Source organism: Oxyura jamaicensis, chromosome 5 (assembly GCF_011077185.1).
Source record: "Oxyura jamaicensis isolate SHBP4307 breed ruddy duck chromosome 5, BPBGC_Ojam_1.0, whole genome shotgun sequence".
Lineage (NCBI taxonomy): Eukaryota > Metazoa > Chordata > Aves > Anseriformes > Anatidae > Oxyura > Oxyura jamaicensis.
Window position 1 is genome coordinate 22,398,268 of NC_048897.1, and position 21,099 is coordinate 22,419,366.

Consider the following 21,099-nt stretch of genomic DNA (forward strand, 5'->3'; position numbering starts at 1 on the left):
TTTCTAGGTCAGTTGCTTCTCATTTTTTAATAATTACATTCTTAATAAAATCTTTCCTTAAATTTTGCTGCTAACTATAGTATGATAGAGAAGTTGAATCAATTCTGACTACACACACTTGGATTTACATCTTTTTTGGCTGGCTTTCAGTGAAGGGTAATGAAAATGTTTCATGGATCCTTTAAGTAATTTCTCATTTTTTTCCTTTTTTTCCCTAGATCCAGCGAATGGTGATTTCGGGTGGCAATTTCAAACCTGACACTTTGAAACCAAAAGAGGTGGTCAGCCTTCTACTAGATGATGAAGAACTAGAAAAGAAATGTATGTGAAATTTGTGTTGTAGCATTTTCTCCATCTTCCCCTTCTTTCTTTTTTTAAATCTGTAGTTTTATGTTTACAAACACATGTATTTCTGATAACCACTTCAGTTTCCTGGCTCATTTTGTATTGCCATTCTTGTTAGTACAAGCTGGTTTCATATCACTGCTGAGCTGAGGGGTGAGGTTGTGCAAGAGAGACATGATGATGTGATAGTTTTTATTGGCACTCATTCAGGATCATTACATTGTTCCTGAATGACAGAGCTTTGACAAGAATTTCATAGGTCATGACAAGAAAAGTATTAATAAAATGCTGTGTTGCATCGCAGTTTTGAAGCTGCATTAGAGGTATGCTTGATGGTATGTTTGAAAGAAGACTTCAACTGTAAAACCTTTTAGTAGTTTGGTTGGAAAGTGTTTTAATATAGCAGTTCCACTTTGAGTTTTTCAGTGTGCTTTTGTTTTAATATAGGTGGCTTTTCTTCACAATTCTGTTATAACCAGAATTTCTTGTAAGGTTCACAAAAAGGTTTGAAGTATCTTCCCAGCGACAACAACTTTCTGCTTCTTTTCTGACAGTGCGTCAGCGTCAAGAAGAGAAGCGACAGCAAGAAGAAACAAATCGTGTGAAGGAACGTAAACGTAAAAGGGAAAAATACGCTGAAAAGGTACCTTGATGCAGAGAGGTTGCCTGTGTCACTGACACAGAGAGCCTGAAAAGCTTTAGGCACACTATTACATAGTGTGGAAATACTTTATGCAAAGGCAGTCTAATGAGTAAAGCGTTCTCTTCACCATTGAATGTCAGTTTGGCACTTCCTACACTGAAGAGGGATGTTATAAAATAAGCAATGCACAGTGCCCTGTATTTGAGTATCATTTGCAACTTCAAAAATAAGGAAGTACTGCATACCCATACAACACAGTAGATGATCAGTAGTCTACAGACAACAATTTGGGGACTCAAGTTTGAAAAAACAGGAGAAAAAACACAACCAATTGAGTGATCATTCTATGACATAAAATGGAGACTTAATTAAGATTTTGTTTTGCAAGGATGAAAAAATAATACAAATAACGAACCAAACATAGGTAAATCCCAAATAGCTATGTGGCTTGTGCAGAAGGACAGAAGATTATTATTATTATTATTTTTTTTTTTTAATCATTAAATCTTGTTTATGAAAATTCAGAATTCTTGAGTACTGGAGGCTTTGCATTAATTATTTTTTTCATAATGGCAAAAAATTTCAAGCTTAATTCAGAAGGCAATGGAAATCAGAGTAATTCTATAAGAGTAATTCTGTAGTACTCAAGCTATTTTACGAAGAAGAAAAAAAAACTGCTTATATCTAAATACAGAACCTTTAAGGAATCTGTTACTTTGTCCTTCAAAAACTTGCTTCGGATAATTCTGTACATTGCATTCCTTTCAGTTACAATACTGCATTAGACATTAAGATCTTAATTTGCACGTTTCACTTCGGTTTTAACTGCATTTTTCATTCCCTGTATTGTTTTATTTATTTCAGAAGAAGAAGGAAGATGAGTTAGATGGGAAGAGAAAGAAAGAGGGCATGAACCTCGTGATCCCATTTGTTCCCTCAGCTGATAACTCCAACCTGTCTGCTGATGGGGATGACTCCTTTGTTAGTGTAGATTCTGCCATGCCCAGCCCTTTCAGTGAGGTGAGACTGCCTGCTTCTTTGAAGTATGTGCTGTTTCAGTTATGATCTTAGATCCAGTAGGGTTCTTGCTTTTTGACATTTCAGTTAATACAGAATTAAAATATGTAGGGAAATGAGATGTCTGAAAGGTAAACCATGGAAGTGAAAATAATTTATTGAAAACAGCGGCAGCAGTAAGCTGCCTACTGGAGCTCCTCTTTGTTGATATGCCATTATGCTCCTCTTCACTTTCTGTCTTTGTCTTTTCTTAAAGCAAGTTCATGCCCTGGACCTCTTGCTTTTGATTCTGAATTAGTGTGGTTTTTAATCTGGAATTTAAATTGTAAATTTCCAATGGTACACATTGTATTTTCTTTCATATTTTTAATAAAGAATTGTGAAACAATTTTTGGCAGCAAAATATATTTTGTTACATGCTATGTTGACTAAGATTACTATATTGTATTGTTCCCTTGCTGATAAAGATTTTTATTGGCAGTAGTTAATAAGGTCAAGAGTCCTATTGTTTTCTCTCTTGCAGTCTGAGAAAGATGCGCAGTTAAACCACAGTTTTCTTAAGTCTCTGCTGAGCCCCTTAGTCTCCTGCTGATAACATTTATGTTCATCAGTTGAAATAAAGTAGCTCCTGGAGGTCTTTACTGCTGTTCAGCGCGTAAATAGAGGGTGTAGTGTGACTAGGCAGGATATGTATCATGCTGGAAGTCTTGGGGAAAATGAGAGAGATCAGAACAAGCACCAATTACTTGTGATTGTGTGTCATACTATGTTTGAACCCTTCCTTTTCCTAACGTGAGAAGCTAACGGCTTTGTTCTTGGTCATGTTTAGATATCCATCAGCAGTGAATTACATATGGGCTCTATTCCTCCCGATGAGAGCAGCAGTGATATGCTTGTGATTGTGGATGATCCAGCTTCTTCAGCGCCTCAGTCAAGGGCAACAAACTCTCCTGCTTCCATTACTGGCTCTGTTTCAGATACCATGAATGGTCAGTACCCTTGCCTTGACTTACTAACACATATTAAACCTTGACTTTGTATGCCTGGTTGGTACATGTTCTGCATTTTAATCAGATTCTGTGCGTGATTGGCAAGATTTGAAAAAAACAATTTGTCTTTCATTGAGAAATAACTTCTGATTTGATAAGAAAACTGTTTATAGTCGTTCATCACACTTTCCTTATTCCTGTGTTAGTTACTCGTAAGAGTTTTGTCCCTTGTTCCTATATTATAGAGTGCTCACCTTATGGAGCTACAGACATTCACAGAACTTTCATCTCTAAGTTTTTCCTTGAATTTGCCATAGTGCTAATAATCAGTTCTCTATTTCCACTGAGTGATTAAAGCAGCTGTAATTTTAAATAATGGTAACAGTTTGTAGTTACTGTAACTTTATACTCTGAAATAAGGAGAGACCTAGTTCTTTACAGATACTCTTTACAGAGTTTCTTTACAGATAGCAAATGGAAAGAACATATATCTTCAGTAAGAAGATGCTTCATCCAGAAGTAGAGTCCTGAATCCTCCATCTATTTGTGGATTGGATTCATAACAATAATGACAAGGAAGTTAATAAGATGTGATTAATGAAGGGTCAAGTTTTGTATATGTGATTTCTTTTTGTGAGATCAATACTTGCTAACAGTGTCTGTATTAATGTAAATGAACAGTATCAGTTAACAGGAACAGTATGAATGTAAATGGCAAGTCGTTAACAATGCTGTATTCATTTGTGAGCCATCTGACATGCTATAGCAGTTACTGTTTTAACACTCTGTTTTTTTTTTCAAGGGGTTTCAATGCAAGATACACCTCTCACTGGGAGAGGCCAGTCAGGTCGAAGCCGTGGTCGCCCTAAAGGATCAGGCGGTGGATCAAAAGGCACCGGGAAAGGCAGAAGCCGGAAATCAATAGCGGGAAGCGCGGCCGCAATGGCAGGTGCCAAAGCAGGGGCAGCAGCAGCCTCTGCAGCGGCATATGCAGCGTACGGGTACAATGTCTCTAAAGGTATGTGGGGAAAGGGAGGCAGCAGGCTACCCAGAGCAGAGCCAACCACATGAGTTTGGACGATTGCTTGTTTACAGCCTGTCAAAAATAGATGCAAGTATTGCTGGTATTGCTTGTACAGTATATTCTGAGATCCAGGCAAAGCGCAATGTGACATGGTACTGGTGTGAGAGGATAGCCAGTTTCACTGCAGATGACCTTGAGAGGCTAATCTTGCAGAATTTTCACCTGCCCTTTAAATTATCTCATACCAAATACTTCTCTCATTTTTTCATACTTTTTCATTTTGGTGCCCAGACAGATCAGATAGTGTTGTTTATCCCATGGGTTTGGCTGTGTCTTTCCTGTACTGCTGATACGGTGAAGTTACAGCATCAGGTTTAAAATGTTCTAAACCAATGGTGATGGAGCTTCAGCTTTACACCACGTATAGTCATCCCAGGGTGCAAGATAAATTGTATGTTTAGGCCATCCCTCTTCATTAAAATCTCATAAATCATGAACGCAGTGTTGTCTTGGGACTAAGTGTTAGTATATTGTAGCCATTTAAGTTTTTTTGTTGCCTGAGTGCTACAAGTAGAGTGATATGCTCACGTGGAATTTGATTCTCTTTTCCATTGCTAGGCATGTCTGCAAGCAGCCCTCTACAAACAGCAATTATTCGGCCTTCTGGACTTGCAGATTTTGGACCTTCAAGCACCTCTTCTCCCTTGAGCTCCCCTTTGAGCAAAGGAAACAGTGTTTGTGGCACCCCCAAAAGCTTAAACCTGACCAGCAGTCTCATATCAGAAACTCCAATTCGGAAGCAAAGCAAAGGTGCCCACACCTCAGGTGGTCGGTAGTAATTTTGAACCCCTAGAGCTTGTCTGAACTGTGTTGGCTTTCAGAGTAGACCACCCTGCAAGGTGAAGGCATGCAAATGAATGCCTTGTTGCTGTCAAGCACCTGTGTGAAAAGAAAATCAAAGCACAATGGGAACGGGTGGTTTATGTGAGCACTTTGATTATGTGTATCCCAAAAATTATCTTTGCAGACACTGCAAGAAGGATGGAAGGGGTGTCTGGGGTAACTGAGGTGATCGGATGGTGTTTTATTGACACATCTGACACAGATTTCCCTAGAAAGCATCCAGGTACTCCATGCAATATCCCAGAGCTGTGTGTGCTTCAAGTCACACAAGTGTACTCTCTCTCCTGTAGCTTGAAGTGGAACCCAGCTTTAGTTTTATCCTATGAAATCAGTATCTGAATGCCAGGGCTATCCTGTAGAGTCAGAAGACATTTCTGTACTGGGAGCTGGTCAGCGTATATGCAGGGGTAGCTGGGGGCTAAGCTGAGGATGATGTGTGATCAAAAGATTCTTGGATTCTTCTAGTGTGGGCCTCTGGGGTTTTTGTTTGGTTGTTTTTGTTTTGTTTTGTTTTTTTGAGAGTTTGAAATGCAAAAGGAAGGTATCTCAGGTGGTTTCCAGGGAGTGGACTCTTTTCAGCACCATTTGTTTAGAACTGGTTCAGAGCCACAGAGTGACAGGAGCTCTGGCAGGCCTTGTGAGGGTAGCAGCACTGCCTCTGCTTGCTGCAATGGAAGAGGCTCCAAGCCAGTGGCTTGATTTGTGTTTCAGAGTTCTTGCCAGCATAAGCTCTTGCTGTGTTAAGAATTATTTTTCTAATTTTTGATAAGTGCTGAACTCTTAAAGGCTTAGAAACACAGTCAGGCTCTACTTGTGCAAATCTCAAGAGCAGGGAAAGCTGCAGGGTTGAGGAGGAGTTTGCTGCTATTCCTCTCAGCGTGCCATAGCAGAGCGTGGTTCTGCAGCTAGCAGTGCTGCGAGGGGAGCAGTGAGAAACAGCACTGCGAGAACTGTGCCATTCCCATCTCCAGCCAAATCCTGGGAAAAAAAAATGTCTCATATCCCAGCCATCCATTGACCATTCTTCCAGTGTGTTTTCCCTTCATCTCTGTGATCATCCCATGTACTAGCTTGGTGGAGCTCCCTGTGGGTACCAGTAGCCGTCTCCCGTAAGGCTGATAGAAGGCAGTGCTGCCAGTGCCCGTCTGTGTTCTCATCTCCGATTGCTCCTTCCCCTTTCTCAATGCACAAACCCCCTCTGTAGCCCCTTGCTTTGCTGTAAGCGTTGTCTGCATTGCACTGAGATTTAGGTGTGAGACAGGTCTTCTGTCTGACACACTGAATTAAAAGGCTGTTCTGGGGCACTTTCAATCCCTTGAGAGAAGCAAGTTATGAGTTGCAGGTCTGGGCTGTGACAGCAAAAGATTACTTTTTTATTATTATAATTTTTTTCCAACCCCAAATCCTTTGCCTGGCGTCCTACAGTGTGGAGCAAGTGCTTCCTGTTGGCTCTGCCTCTAATTTGCACACCTGAAAATAGCAAAACTGAGCTTAGTTAGATTGATTTTTAAACAGATTTGCAGGGGATAATTGAGGGGGGAGATGGTGTTTAATTAACTCATGAAGACTTCCCCCTTCCCCTCATATTCACATGTATATATGATATTTAGAGGGAATCAGACAAATGCCAAGCCTTTTTTTCTCTTTGAATGTGCTGTCTATTTTTATAACTGAACTTGTACATATGTATAAAGAGAGACACATCTTTCTTTTACTAACTGGAGAAGAAAATCTTAAATAAAATGGAGTGAGATAATTTTATGTAAATCAGTGTCTTTGTGGTTTTTATGCATATAGATAGCTATGTGACAGGATTAGGGAACAGCGTGGAGGTTGCACATCTGCAGATGCATCCAGGGACGTGCTGCTCAGTGTAATGCTCTCGGGTATTTATGCTCTTCTGAGTATCACATTCTGTAACCTTTTTCAATTACAACTGTGCAAGTTATCACGTTTGTATTCACTGATTATCTGGTAATTTACTTTGGAGCAGGTATGCAGCAGATCACAAGAAAATAGAATAACTGCATAATAGTATCTGAATCACAACGGTGCAATTCAACAGTTGATTGCTCTGGGACATTATTCTCTACAGATTTTCCATTTTTTTCCTTCCTTTTTCAGGTTATTTTTTAAAGGGTAAATTTTTTTGTGTTTGTGTTACTGTCTTGATTTTCAAACTGCTAGAGGATTGTGTCAATTTGTTGTAATCCAAAGTTGAGAAAAAATACATTTGTAACTTGAAAAGATTGGAAAAAAATAGTAATATTCTGTTGCACGTATGCTTTTGGAAGATTAAATTATTGGTATTGTAAAAAATGATAATAGCATTTGAAAAACTTATTTAATCTTCAAAAGAAGCACAGAATGATATCACAAATTGTGGGAAAAGTAGCAATAGCCTAACTGCATGTGAAACATGCATCAGGCTGACAAATTCAGGGAGACCTAACATAGCAGTAAAATAAATGAGTTGCTAGATCGTATCCAGTATAATATCTGTAAAAAGTTTAAACAGATGTGTTCTTTTTATTAAGCATCATAGAAGAACTGAGATTCTGAGATATTACTAAAGGAATTAGGAAGTGTTCATGTAAAGGCTGTTCTACTCAATTTATTGATTTGGGGAATTTAATAGTGCTAGAAAGACAAAGACTGGGAAATGTGTTAAGGAGGGGGGGAAGTTTTGTGATCAACACTATGGGGAACACTTCTATTTAAATGAGTAAAATGGACATGCACACTGAAACTTTGTTTTCTGAAGTTTCAAACAGATAATCTTCACTCAGGCTGTGCATTGTGCACTTGTCTTACGGATTAATGGCAGAGAAATTGTCCCTTTCCTCTGAGGGACTGAAGAATTTGCTACTGGCAGAAACAGAATATCGAAGTAATGGAGTTTGCAATCAAAGCTGGAACGGTGAAATAGATGTCAGCATGTTTGGGGGGATGTTGGGAATGTGTATTCCTCGTGTTATTTCATTACAGCATTGGTATCTTCACTCAAAAATTACTGCAAAACTGTTAAATGTAGTTCTCTGATTATTACTACAACCCATTTTCTCTTTGTCATGGGTCGAGTATGCTGTCCTCATGTCAGCCACCGATGATCTCTTCCTATTCAGCAAAGAGTTAAAACAGACTCCTGTAGAAGGGATTTCAACGAGAACTGTTTTAATTCTTAACTTCAGGGTATTAGTACTGCACTAACCAAACATAGTGTTATTTCTGTGCCTTATTTTCTGTTGCATGCTTTCCCCACTGCAGTGTCTCTGCTCTTTGCTGTCATCTTTTGCTCACTGAATGCCTTGTGTCTGCCTAGGGCTATATTTTGCTTTACTCCCATTTTCCTGAAGTATTTCCTTTAGCAGCGTTTCCCAGGGTGTGGGGGGGGAGGCACACAGAGCTCAGTGGGAAAAGACCTGTGCCAAACGAATAGGAAACTTACTTTGCTTGTAGCTGAGGCATAGCTGAGTTGCAGCTGGGAGGAGGAAGAGCGTGACCGATAAAATCACTTTAGGGGCAGGATGTGGATCAACATAGTTTGGGAAGTGCTGCCCTATGACCACTGCTCTGCCAGTCCTGATCTACAGTCTGTAGGGCGAGCTGGTCTGCTTCTGCTCCCAGGTGTATTTACAGGCTCCTCCTCTCTCTCTTCTGCCTTTTTTTTGTTGTTGTTGTTGTTGACTGTTCGGTCTGAAACATGTTACAGCCTGACATGCCTATAGGGCTTATTGATTGTTCTTCCCTTACTGCTCAAGAAGAGATGGCTGTGCACTCCATGCTGCCCTTTGGAAACTTCCAGCTCGAGTGGCTGGAAAACACGTAGCTCCCTACCCAAGGAGAGATGCTGCTTGGATGTTAAGTAAAACTGGGATATATATACTAAAATAAAGGCAATTGTATCTTATACTCCTAGGCATAAGTACTAGCTGAATTGTGAAGGTTGGTTGTTTTTTGTTTTTATTTGCAGCATGTACCAGGTGTGTAGTGGTGAATGAGAGAGGAAGGGGCAATTCATCGTTCCTCCTAAGAGCATCTTTATTGGGGTGATACGTATGGCTCAGCTCTCAGATCCAACCACCAGGTCTGTTCTGCAAAATCAAGCCTTTCTTGTAGCATTCAGAGTAGTATTCTGAGAAACCGGCACCAAATGCCTTCTGAAATGGAGAAATGCATGATAAGATGAGTTGGCTTTCCTCCAGCTTTGCCCTCCTCTTAGCTCCAGCCTCTCCCCTCAGGAAAGTGAATTTGCTGCAAAGCTAATGGGTCTTCCAGGCATTTTGTAGCAAACTATTTACATAATGTTTTTCTAGTGGCATATGAGGGTATTAGTTTGCATCCCAGGCATGAGGAAGTGTTTCAGTGCTCAGGTATGAAATGACATCTTCCTTCCTTAGCTGATGAGCATCATTGATAGAATGAGGCACGGGAGGAAAAGATTTAAACACCGCTTTTCATGTTTTCTTGAATTTCCCATGGGCTGTCTCTTCCTTCTTCTGCAGTGTCACTGGTTGTGTTAAATCCTCAGTACTGTGACGCAACAGTAGTGAGGTGTGATGTGAGCTTCTGAGCATCCAGGGGGTACAGTATCCCTTGTCAGCTCTGTGACATTTGTTTGCATGAACCTGTTTTTTTCCTTCTTGCTCCTTAGCCTTGCCTAACTTTTCTCAAGATCCACATGTTGCCTTCAATGCTTTTGGTTGACAGGAGAAGTTTGTGTTTAAAGGTGTTAATTTTTAAACAAGTGACCCTCATAGCCTTGCATCGCATTGTTGCGGGAACTGTGAATTAAGAGAAAGCTGTGCGTGTAGTTTGCAAGCATTGTGACACTGAATAAACCTTCACCAACTTTTTTTTCAAAAACAACAATGAAAGAGCCTGTAATTGCTGCTGAGATGAGAAGAACCCATTTGGAAATTTCCTGCTGCTTTGGGCTGTCACACAGACCTGACGTGGGCTTTCCTCTAGGAAGAGATGAATCACAGGCAGGAGTCCTCTCTGCACTGCGACATGTCTGACACCCAGGTTTCTTGTACTGTTTTCTTCTGATGTTGTAGTAGAATTCAAACCTAGAAATTCTCATTTGTATTCAAGCTAGCGAGTGGATTTCAGAATTTTATAGCCAGTGGGGACCAGAAATTCTGTGATGCTTATTCTACAGTTACGTCCTGAATAACTCCCCGTCTAGGGAAGCACTTTGCAGAAAGAGCATTCGTGTTAGGAGCCGAATGGGAACATTTCCATCTTCCTTTAATTCAAGTAACTTTTCTCGGTAAACAAGCTAAGTTCTCATCAGAGGAGCCCTAAAAGTCACCCCACTTCCTCACAGAAGTGCGGCTGCATGGGCTCAACGATCTGACCTCTTTGAAGAAGCCACCTTTGGTAGTGTTATCCTCCCCGTGGTCAGTCTCAAATTGCAGTGCTTTCCTGTGTTTCACTCAGCCTATACAAGGTTCTTGGTTCTTTGTTTTGTCATTGTTTTGTTTGGTTTTCTGTTGTTTTGTTTGTGTTTTTGGAGAGTTTTTGTTTGTTTTAAATCCCAGGAAGAGTCAGCAATTTTTGCACTTAGTTGGCTCAGTGTTGCTTTCTATTATTTTTTCTGGAAACTGCGTTAAAGCCGTCGCCACGTGACTGCCTGCCATTAGCTGTGTGCTGCCGGCGAGTCAATGAGATGGCACGTGCCTCGACACACCCCTGCGTGCCACTTCATTGCCCGTGACAGAGCTCCGTGGTTTTCCTTGGTGAGCAGAGGAAACAGAAGAGGTGTTCAGCCTCTGGTAGCTGGACAACCTGGGCTGTGTGAGAATCCAGAAAGCTCATGTCCAATCCCCCTATTTTTGGTCACTCCGTGCATCTGATCAGTGCTGGTGTGACAGATTTGTGTCTTGGTCCTTCTGCCTCCTCCTGCTCCTTCTGTAGCATTTGAGTGCCTGTTTGCGTAGGCAGCTTCTGCATTCCTACAGACCTCTCTGTTGACATTTAAACCAGGTTTTTCTTTGATTTAATCTTTTATATCCATAGCATTACAATATTTCTTTGACATAACACTTGACGTAACACTTGAACTGGATCTAAAGATGGATAATGGTATAAAAATCTCTGGTTTTTAAGTGCTTCTGAAGCAGCTTCATGATACCTGTTTGTCCAGGTGATTGCAGTCTTACATCATTCTCTACAGAGTTTGGAAGAGGTTACTGTATCTACTCTTAGTCAGAGTTTAATGTGATATATTTAGTTTGGTTAACGTGGAAAAAATAATTGCTGTCTAGTTTTTTAGTTATTTGTCACTCAGCTCAATTCCTACTGAGTAGCTGAAACCTACTGATGATGTAATGCTGAATCTGGGAAGCACAATAGGTTTCTAAACACAGTGTTGATTTGGGACTGGAAATCACGATGATTTCTGTGGTCTGTTAAAACCCCAAGTGATTTGTGTGTTTTTGAAACATGTCATCATGAGCTCTGCCGAAGGAGATGTGCTTCCCTGGCTCTGATAACTTGCTCTTGCCATATGCAATCAGAGGTATGTATTGCGTAATGAATGTAATTTGGTTACAGGGCAGTTTGCTGTCTAACTACGTTTCTTTGTGTCTGTCTGGAATCAAATAACTAAATGCTAAAAGCAAGTGTTGGCCTGGTAGGGTATTTGCAGACAGATTAGAGAGCCCAGCTCTTCTTTGCAGTGATATAATTGATAGCAAATGAGAGAAGTAATGAGGTTTAAATTCTTAATTTAAAACAGAGCCTGTGTCTGAGATGTTACAGGAATAAACATGTGAGAAGTTTGGAACTTCCAGCAACTGCGAGCCTAAGCCATTAGCTAAAAAAGCTTGAGGGACTGCAGCAAATTTGAGTGATGTGTATAAGACAAACAAACATTAAATATATATATATGTATAAAATGTGTGTGTTTCCCTGACAAGGTTCATTTTTAGATGGCAAATAAATATTACACAAACCTAGTATTCTTTAAACCTTCACGTACCTAACAGTGAATTACTGAACTTGCGGAAGCATGGATTGTAATTGGACAATGGCAAACATAAAGGGATCCGTGAAAATTGCAGATGACTTTTGTATGTTTGCTTCATAAATGAGTGCTGATGATGTGAGCACACATTATCTGTTCCCCACAGGGTTATCTCTGAATACCTAACCTAAAGTTCCAAGTATTCTGAAAAAACATCATCCCTCAGTGTTTCACATTGTGCAGTCAGTGTACACTTCTGAAATTAGGTTCTTGATGTCTCAATTCTCCATCTGTAAAATAGAAATACCACCTCTTCACAAAGGTGGTGTGAAGATGGCTTAACGTTTGCATGCAGTGATTTCCCAGAGAAAAGTGAAAATGGGGAGCAGTTTCCTCACGTTTGGAGCAAGGTCTGCATAAATAAATGCAGGACCATACAGGAGACAGAGCAACCGAGTTGCTGCTTATTTTAGCATCCTCCGATCAAATGAAATGAGGCAAGGATCCTCTGGAAAAAAAATCGTGGGTATTGATTCTAAATGAGGCTAGTCCCATTGTTAGTTTCTATCCTCTGTCCAGAACTCATGGGTCCTCAAATTATAGGATGCATTTCCAGGAATAGATATGATACATATGTAGTTTAGAGATGCCAATGCTACCAGAATTTACTGTGCTGTTTAGCAACAAGAGACATAATTTCATCTGGCTCCTGCCTAACAGGTCCAGTAATAGAGTCTCTAATATTCGATGTCAGAGGGAAGATAAAAAGCAGTGTCTGTCATGGGGAGCTGAGCATTCCTGTTCTTTTCCTTCTCTAAAAATGGGATTGTGTGTGGGCAAAGAAGAATGCCAAGGAGAAGAACACACTCTTCTAAAGCAGACCTAAATAATGAATGTATGTATGATCTAAAAACCTGCCAGCTGTTTGGCATACACTTTGGGGTCAATTGTTTTTAAAGGAATAGGTACCTTGCTGCGGAAAAATAAAAGATTTCATCTTATGATATCAGTAGAAGCATCCTGAGGATGAAGCCGCTGACCTCCACTGCCTGTAACAGTATCTCCCACCCCAAGTACCACCAGCGGTCACAGCGTGCCAGCCACGATCCTGGGAGGTCGTTTCCAGCCCCGGCTGTCCTGCTGAAATGTGAAAGTGCACCCAGCAGCAGCGTCCTGGCGCGGTACCCTCAGGGTGAGCAGAGGTAATGTAAGCACATCCCCAGCAGCCCCTGCCTCTCCTCGCCACTCGGCATCACGTGCTCTGTTGGTGACTTGAGTTTGGAAGCGCGGGTGCACTGCCTAGACAAGGAGAGGATAAAAGGCTGCTTTCTCGGTTTGTTTTCCAAATGTTTTCAAATGTCACATATGCTTTGTGTAGACAGAGTTTAATACCAGCAAGCTGGTTGTGGTTGCTCCTGAGACTGTTTGTAGATGAGGTTGTAATTGCTGTAAGCGGGCTGGATACGAGTTTGTGAAATGATTTCAATGTCATCTGTGCTGTCATGTCAGTAGGTCCATAGCTCCAGCTCAAGGCAGAGTCAGCAAGCACCTCATGTCATGTACGAGCAACAGCTTTGTGCAGAAGGCATGGGGTGTCCGATAAGCTAGAGGCCATCCGTGGATGCTCTGCACGCTACCCAAGCTGCACGGAGAGCTGACCTGCATGTACCCAGCATGTGCCCAGGTGAGCATTAGTCATGTCTCTGAAGGTCAAGCTTGCTAACCAGCAAATGAAACCTCTCCTAAAGTCATTCTCTGACTTTTCTTCCCATGGGTGAAGTGGTTACAGATCTCTGCGTGCTGCAATAGCTGCTATCTCTTTGTGGACAAAGTAGTGCTCTGGGGCTCGTTCCTACCCTGTGAGCCAGCAGAGCATGAGAGTTGAGATAAAACCTTCCCCTTCCCTGATATTCTTGGTGATGGGCTTCAACTACCAGCAGCTATCAGGTCTCTGTTCAGCTGTCAGCCTTGGGCCAAACTGATCTCCAGGGGTTTTAATCGAAGATTCATGGATATGTACCCCATTAAAAGTGAGATGAGGGAGGCAAAAAGCAGCATAAACAGGAGGATGTAAGAGAGCAGTCTTTGTTCTTGTGTCCCCAGAGCAGCTAGCTCAGTATGGCCTGGGAACAGTGTGGTGTCCCCAGCTAGGAAAACAGCACCTCTGTGTCTCTGAACTTCCCTGACCTTTCACGTTATTTCAGTCTCATTCTCTGGAGTTCAAGGTACTGGCTGTGCTTCAGGAATTCAAAAGCATAAACACTCATCAGTTTGGCTGGCACTACTGTAAGATGAAAAGGGAGCTGGGAAAGAATAAAACACATCCAAAAGACAAACAAAAAGTACACGGGGTTTGTAAACACAGCATGTAGAGCTTCCACAGGGCTGTCCGGAATGCCCACTTCCCTCCTCCCTCCCTGTGCTCCTGCTCCTGATGCTGTTTTAAAGACATGTGGGACTTCTCCAGTACCTTTAATACAGCACGTGAACTGGGGAGGGCTTAGCTTAAGCCAAGGCAACTCGTTAATAGGAAATTCCAAGCCTGCCGAGTGGTTGCTGCTTTTGCTGCGAGCAAAGCATGGTTTTTCCACAGCCTAACTGTAAATCTGTTTGTTGTCCCTTCCTGTTCCTCCTGTGCCCCGGGGAGCACATGGTGCTGAGCCTGGGCTGTTGGTGCTGGTACATCACTGCCCACTTGTATTTGGGGCTGCCCTTCTGTACGCCTGTGCGTCAGCTCTGAGCAACCCTTTGGGTCTGGTGCTGCTGACCTATGTGCTTTTGTGAACTGTGGCAGTGCCAAAATGAGGAGTCTGACCAGGGGGAAGTCTCCCACCCATGCTCTGCTCATTGAGCTGAACTTGACATAAACGAGCTTCAGGTTCCACGAAGGACTTTCCAGGCCTAGGTTGACCTGCGGGTTTTGGCCGTGAGCAGTGCTACCATTCTGGCACTGAGCTGCAAGAAACGTGTTATGAGGAGAAGCTTCAAAATACACAGGTGTATTTCTGCGTTTTGTGTTGACCTTTCTTCCTTCTGGCACCGAGAGCCACATCGGCTCTTTGGTGGTCTTCGAAGCCTGTGCTTTGGAGTGTGTACGGAGCACAGGTAGGTTCACGGCGTGGTGATGCTATATAGAGAACTGGCTCTAGAGAACCAGAGTTTTTCTCATGTTTTTGTCTTCTCTGAATGCTTTTAACATTTCTGAGTTTCTCTGTCCTGGTCCATGAAGGACCGTGTGCCCTCAGGAGTGTTTCATACACACGAAGGGCTGGATTAACAGTTGTTGTCTACTTTACTTAGCTGGCTGTGCCGTTGTGAAACAGCTGAGTAGGTCCTGTCCTGGAGTACTCAAGGAAATGATGACTCAGGCCTGTGTTCCAGGGCTATGTGGGAGCTCCTGGGCAAAAGAATGAAAAAGGTTGAAGAAAGGACTGAAATCATGTGAATTGTACTGGTTTTAGACTTGGAAAGTATGTGACACTGCTTGTAAACATGATTTTACTGCAACTGGGGAAGTTGGTTTATTATGTGAGGGGTCCCAATAGGCATGAACTTGTAGGGAATTCAGAGAAGAGGAAACTGCAGACGAGCAAGGAAGCCAGTGGATATGGAAGCATCTCCAGGGATGTCCGGCAGCATTTTGCAGCTGCGGGCAGGTGTATCACCCGCTGATGAGGTTAAGTGCTTTTCCCCAGGCCAGCCACAAGGCCTGTGGCAGAGCTGTCTGGAATCAGGGCTGTTTCCAGCTGAATCACACCCTGCTGCCCCTGGAGTGAAATGTACATGGGGTAGGTGTGTGCTTATTTTTGGAAGAAAGCTGGAGGTTGGTGAAGTACATCTGCACTTAAAATACTTAACTTTTCAAGGGAAGAAGAAACAGCAGCTGAAGGAACGTTCCCAGCACTGATGCGGTTGCTCACAAGCACTCACTGCCTGCCACAGGAGGAACAAAGCAGCTCTTCATGTGAAATAGTAATGCTGGGTGCTTATTGCACATCTGCTATTAATTCCTGTCTGCAATGACTTTGGATCTGAAAATTTGAAAGGTGTGAAGATGTTTGTTTTTTTTTTTTTTTTTTTTGTTTTAGGTGGAGATATTTCGATATCTGACCTCAGTCTTGTACTAATATGGGAGCATTTCCCTGCAAATTAAGTTAATTCCTTGAAAACCTTAATGTTCCAGTTGGCAGATACTAGCAAGCCAGAGAAGCAATGAGCTTTCAGACCATCCTGGTGAGGACCAAAGCAATTAAGAGCCAGGAAGATTGCAGCTGGAAGTGGGTGAGAATGGGGGGGGTTCTCCCCAAAGCACTGAGTTAAAAATAAAAATACCCCTCAGCTGCAGCACCACTTTCTCTCACAGGACATCTCCAGCTGTACATGTAAGCATCTCTAGAAAGGCAGTGTGAGTTATTGCAAAGCTTTCTAATGGTCCCAAACAGAGAATGTTGCTCAAAGCAGCAAGGTCACATAACAAGGGTGCTGCTGGCAGCAGCACAGGTGAGAGCAGGCTTTCTGCTGCCTACTCAGCTGAAGGCTGACTCTGCTCTTCCACAGCTGCACCCCAGGGGGGAAATGCAGCTGCTCAGCTGAAGTGAGAGCCTCTGTGGAACAAGGAAAGTGTAGTTTTCTCTAGACTATAACCCCCCCAAAACATGCACGTGCCTTTAATTAGTGGTAAATTAAGTTGTTTCAATTAGTTTTCACTCCCTCACTCCTGTCTTGAGACAGGCAGTGCAGGTATATACCGGAATAACAGGTGCTGAAACAGCTGGTAACTAGAGAAATCAGGGAGAAGGGCAGCTGCCTATTACCCTTGTATGCAGCAACTGTGCATAAGACAAGGAAAAAAAAAAAACACCTCTCCTCCACTGCAGTTAGAGCCAGCTGGGGGTGGCAGATTCTTGTCATTGCACTATTACTTCTTGGAAACAGCAAGGGTAAGTTCAACTCAGGCAAAATGCCCTTGTCCTGCCAAGGGAGCATTACATTTCCGTGCCTGCTCTGTACAGTCAGGAGGGCTGGCTTGTTTGTCAGCACTACTACTCCAGAGTCAACAAGAGCTGGAAACTGAGAAGAGAAAATGACTGAACCCACTTTTCTTGAAGTGAAAAATTCAAATGTACATCTTCTGGTAGGTCCAGCTAAGGGAAGCTGCTCAGAAATGGGACTTTAAAAAAAGGGGGGGGGGCTACAGCAGCATTACCAGCTAAGTTTAAAAAAAAAGACAAAAAAAAGAGCCAAACACATTAAAAATAAGGATCAATTTGAAATCACTAACTGAAAAAAAAAAAAAGTACAAAAGTCATTTACTTTGTCAGTTTATTACTGGGCACAGCATCAGTTCATACATAAAAGCCACAGTAATATAAGCATTCCCTGTTTTTATTTAAAAAAAACATAGTATTTGGGAGGAGTCAAACATCCCAGAGGTCAGCTCTCAACAGCTCTCTTGCTAGTTGTAGTAGCAGCAGTTTTCTTTCGAAATACTATGAATTTTAAAGCTGTTAGTATGCTTAAAGCTGAGAAGTCTGAGCTTGCAGCAGTACCTCTGCTTCACGTGATAGAGCAGGCATTTCAGGAACTCCCAAGGTTGCAAGTATGCTCAGTGATGGTCTTTTGTAGTCAAGTAAAAATGCACCAGACAGACTCAGTTCTAGGTGTGGAACTAGAACCCTCAAATGCTTCTCCAGATACCCATGTTACCCTGGAGCAGAAGAGGCTTATCTAATACAGGGCTAGTTAAAGTACTGCTGTATCCAGACAGCTTTCCCCCAGACAGTACAGAATTCCTACACAGACAGGACCATTTCTTATGGAGTCAGTTAAGGTTGTAGCAGCAGAAGGTCAGTGAAGCTTGGAGAAAAGCTTCTGTAATTAAAGCAGAAAACTGAAAGGCACAATTGCAAGGTTGAATGTGGGCTACGTACAAAGTGACACATAAGCAGGCAGTTCAGACATCTAAGGGGATATGCAACATAAATACAACACAACAGTTTAGAAAAATAAGTGCATTAGTGTGATCCTTTACAACATAAGGAAGGAGGATTCACAAGAGCCTACAGAGGCCACTTAAGGCAAGGTTCACTTAATATTGCACTGGAGGTGGGATGGGGGGGGAATTTGGCAGAACCTGCCCAAGTCACCACGATACAAACAGCTTTTTGCCTGAGGTAGAATTGCATATATACTGCTAAAACCCAGTCAAGTCCTGCTCAACTAGTCTTCAGAGTTAAAAAAAAAAAAAAAGTGCAAAGTCAATGAGCCTCTTCCCCCTCTTAAAAAGATGAATGCTTCAGGTTTGACCCCCAAAAGCAAGTCTTAGAGCAAAGTTCCAGCCAAGACCACCTGCTTCCCACCTGGAAAGCAGCAATGACTGTCTTGGTGCTACAAGTAAGGAGTGTAACAGGTCCTAATTGCAAGTCCTACAGCAAACACGTTTTACAGCCCCTCCACTTCCTCCCTCCCCACCTACTTGCTAGTTTTCCCTTCATTCACTCAGTCTGGTATAGTTTTCAGAGTTAAGACTGTCCCTATTGTTTTCTTCCTTATGTCCCTTCCACTGAAACCCTGCAAGATGTTTTCATTTCAGCTCTTGGTCTTCTGGGGGACACTTGAAGTTTCTTCTAGGGACTCCTCTGTGTGGCACATGCAGGGGAGGATAGAAATAAGAGCCTCTTCGATGGAGAAGAGATGTTTATCTTCTGCTTGAGGACAGAAGTAGCGCATGAAGTCTGCCAGTCTCAGCAAGTACTCTATGTTGTGGCCAGCACAACCACTTGAGGCCATGATTTGCGCTGCAATGTCTTCTTCAGACGCTGGGCCGAGGTAGGATGGGTTCTGGGGGGTCGCAATGTAAACAAGAGCCTGGATGGGTTCCTCTGCATCCGTGTCCTGCGGGTGAAACTTCACCAGCTTGGTGTCGTAGCCCCCCAGGACAGCCTCTCGCATGTTCAGATACTGGAGCGATGCAGCGATCTGCTCCCCACAGACCTCATAGGCGACGCCCCACGTGCACGCCTGCAATGAAGATGGCACGGGGTGGTCAGGTTGGGGCAGCAATAGAAGCAGGCACAGCCAACAGCCCCCTCAGCTCAGCCCACCTCACCCGGGGGTCCCCATGAATCGAGGGCACAGAGGGAAGGGATGGGGTGGCCAAGCCCACCCGGGAGCCCCCAGCAGCACCGTACTCACCCCGCCATCCTCCATCAGCGTCACCACCCGGCCGGGCTGCGGGAGAGAGCAGAGGGAGAGCCGTCAGCAGCCGAGCCCGGCTGAGCCCCCCCCCCCCCCGGCCCCCCCCCCCCCCCCCACGGCCGCCCCTCGCTCACCGCCTTCTCGCTGCCGCGGTGGAAGGTGTCCCCCTGCCAGAAGCGCCGGCTGTAGCCGCGGATGAAGCCCACCTTGCGCGACGTGAACTCGAAGCCCGGCCTCCACACCAGCGAGCCGTACCCGAAGATCCACAGCGGCGGCGGCTCCGAGGAGGAGGAAGCGGGGGACGAAGGAGGGGGCTCGGGCTGCCCCTGGGGCCGGCCGGGGCACTCCTGAGGGCGCTGCGGATCCCGCTTCATGGCGGTGCCGGGCGCTGCTGAGGCGGCACACGCCGCCGCCGCGCTTTAAAGGCCGGAGCGGCGCCCGCCCCGCCCCGCACGGCCCCGGTTGGCGGCCGGGCCCGGCCCGGCTCGGCTCGGCTCGGCTCAGCCGGGCTGCCCCGCGGGTGATGCAACGAGGGCGGGGTGTTTCGCCGCGCATGGGGCAAAGCGGGGCGCGGGTTGCGTCAGGCGGGGAGCGGCGGCCGTTAGCCGCCTGTGAGGGGCGGCACGGCACCCACACCCCGGGGTGCTCGTCCTAATGGGGGGACCCCAGAGCTGGGAGGGAAGGGGTCGGGTCAGCGCGTCTCGGTGTGGTGCTGGAGGTGTGGGGCTGCTGGGCAGAGCTGCCTGCGCTTGGGTGGTGTGAAAATGAGGGAGATTGGGGCAGGGAGGGTGACGGAGTGCTCAGGAGCTGGCATCGCACGCCGTGGCTTGTCTTCGTCCAAGGTCAGCGGCTGCTGCACAACGAGCAGCCGATGTTAAACGGGTGAAGCCACGGCTCCAGACATCAGCGGAGCTGAGAGTCAGGTGCACAGGTGGGCATCGGCGTGATAAAATCCACGTAAAGGCAAGGAAATGGTGCAGAACCTGGCAAACTGCGTGCGTTTTCCCTCATGCTGCACCCAGGCTGGAGCGTGGGCTTGTGGTAGGTGCTGTGAGTTACGGCGATGGGCCCACAGCTGTCTGCCCTGCGACGTGTTCGGGTCGTGTCCTGGAGACCCAGCTGCGAATCAGCCTTAGGCAGGTCCTGATGGCTCAGGTGGTGGGTACAAATCACAAAGTTGTTCATTTTGGGGGTGGAGGAAACATACAAGTATTTTGCACTGTTGTGTTTGTCCTTTGTAAATAGACTGTATGGAACGATTAGATGCAGTCTTTAGTTTCCTGTTGGATCCCCTCCAACCATTACCCACCTTCCCATTCCACGTAACAGGGTGTTCCAGCTGCAGCGCGCAGGCTGTGGTGGGTGCTCCCTGTGCCTTGCCACATCCACCGTGAGTGACATCGACTGCGTGGCTGCCACGTCTGGCCTACCTGGCCTTATGTCGCATGCCCTTCTCCCCTGCCCTGCACGATGGGCTCCCTGACTTACCTTGGATTACCCCTCAATTTTAACAGAGCCTAAAGCTCCTTAATTTTCCTCTCCCCACTCTCTCCACTTGTGCTTTGCTCGGTCACCTTCCCTATCTCACTCAGGCTCACAGGTATGGGGGCGACTCTGAGTCCTCCCAGCCCTTCACACCACACACCCACACAGTTACTTACTTGTGGGTTTTCAGTCAAATTAAACCAGCTTCATCTGTGGATTCAGTCAGTCCACTGCGTCCCACTGCACGAAGTGTATATTTTTCATATTTACTTCTGGAAATTTTTCCTGCTAACATCAAGGCAATTTGAGCAAAACACAGAGTACGTAGTTAATACAAGTATTGAAACATTTGGCTGTAGCTGCATTACCTTTATCAGGCAAAAGCACAAACAGCAACAGACAAATCAGAGCCTAAAAGATAAGGTGAAGAAGCTGTTGCTAGGTTCTGTTCTTAGTGATACCAGTAAAAAAAAAAAAAAAAAACAAATCTAGCCTCTTCAACTTTCCTCAGGATTTGAATTTT

The 21,099-nt window shown here is 44.3% G+C and overlaps 2 protein-coding genes and 1 long non-coding RNA gene across 3 annotated transcripts in view; 2 read left to right on the top strand and 1 right to left on the bottom strand.

Annotated features, from left to right (window-relative positions):
* Positions 1 to 6,688, top strand: part of INO80 (INO80 complex ATPase subunit) — a 58,598-nt gene extending 51,910 nt beyond the window's left edge. Inside the window, exons 30-35 of the mRNA XM_035327107.1 lie at positions 219 to 321; positions 900 to 988; positions 1,853 to 2,008; positions 2,835 to 2,994; positions 3,797 to 4,012; positions 4,637 to 6,688. Of these exons, the coding sequence (XP_035182998.1) occupies positions 219 to 321; positions 900 to 988; positions 1,853 to 2,008; positions 2,835 to 2,994; positions 3,797 to 4,012; positions 4,637 to 4,854 (942 nt within the window). The 3' untranslated portion in view covers positions 4,855 to 6,688. The remainder of the gene's footprint in view (positions 1 to 218; positions 322 to 899; positions 989 to 1,852; positions 2,009 to 2,834; positions 2,995 to 3,796; positions 4,013 to 4,636) is intronic.
* Positions 6,689 to 15,005: 8,317 nt separating this feature from the next.
* LOC118167592 lies at positions 15,006 to 16,449 on the top strand. The gene is made up of 3 exons (XR_004751203.1): positions 15,006 to 15,686; positions 15,718 to 15,942; positions 16,078 to 16,449. It is a non-coding gene; the product is annotated as an uncharacterized LOC118167592 (long non-coding RNA).
* Positions 16,450 to 17,199: 750 nt separating this feature from the next.
* Positions 17,200 to 19,648, bottom strand: CHAC1 (ChaC glutathione specific gamma-glutamylcyclotransferase 1). The gene is made up of 3 exons (XM_035327109.1): positions 19,226 to 19,648; positions 19,089 to 19,124; positions 17,200 to 18,914 (listed from the first exon to the last, which is right to left on the bottom strand). Exons 1-3 carry the CDS (start codon positions 19,463 to 19,465, stop codon positions 18,483 to 18,485), a joined length of 708 nt encoding a protein of 235 aa, XP_035183000.1. The 5' UTR covers positions 19,466 to 19,648; the 3' UTR covers positions 17,200 to 18,482.
* Positions 19,649 to 21,099: the final 1,451 nt, after the last annotated feature.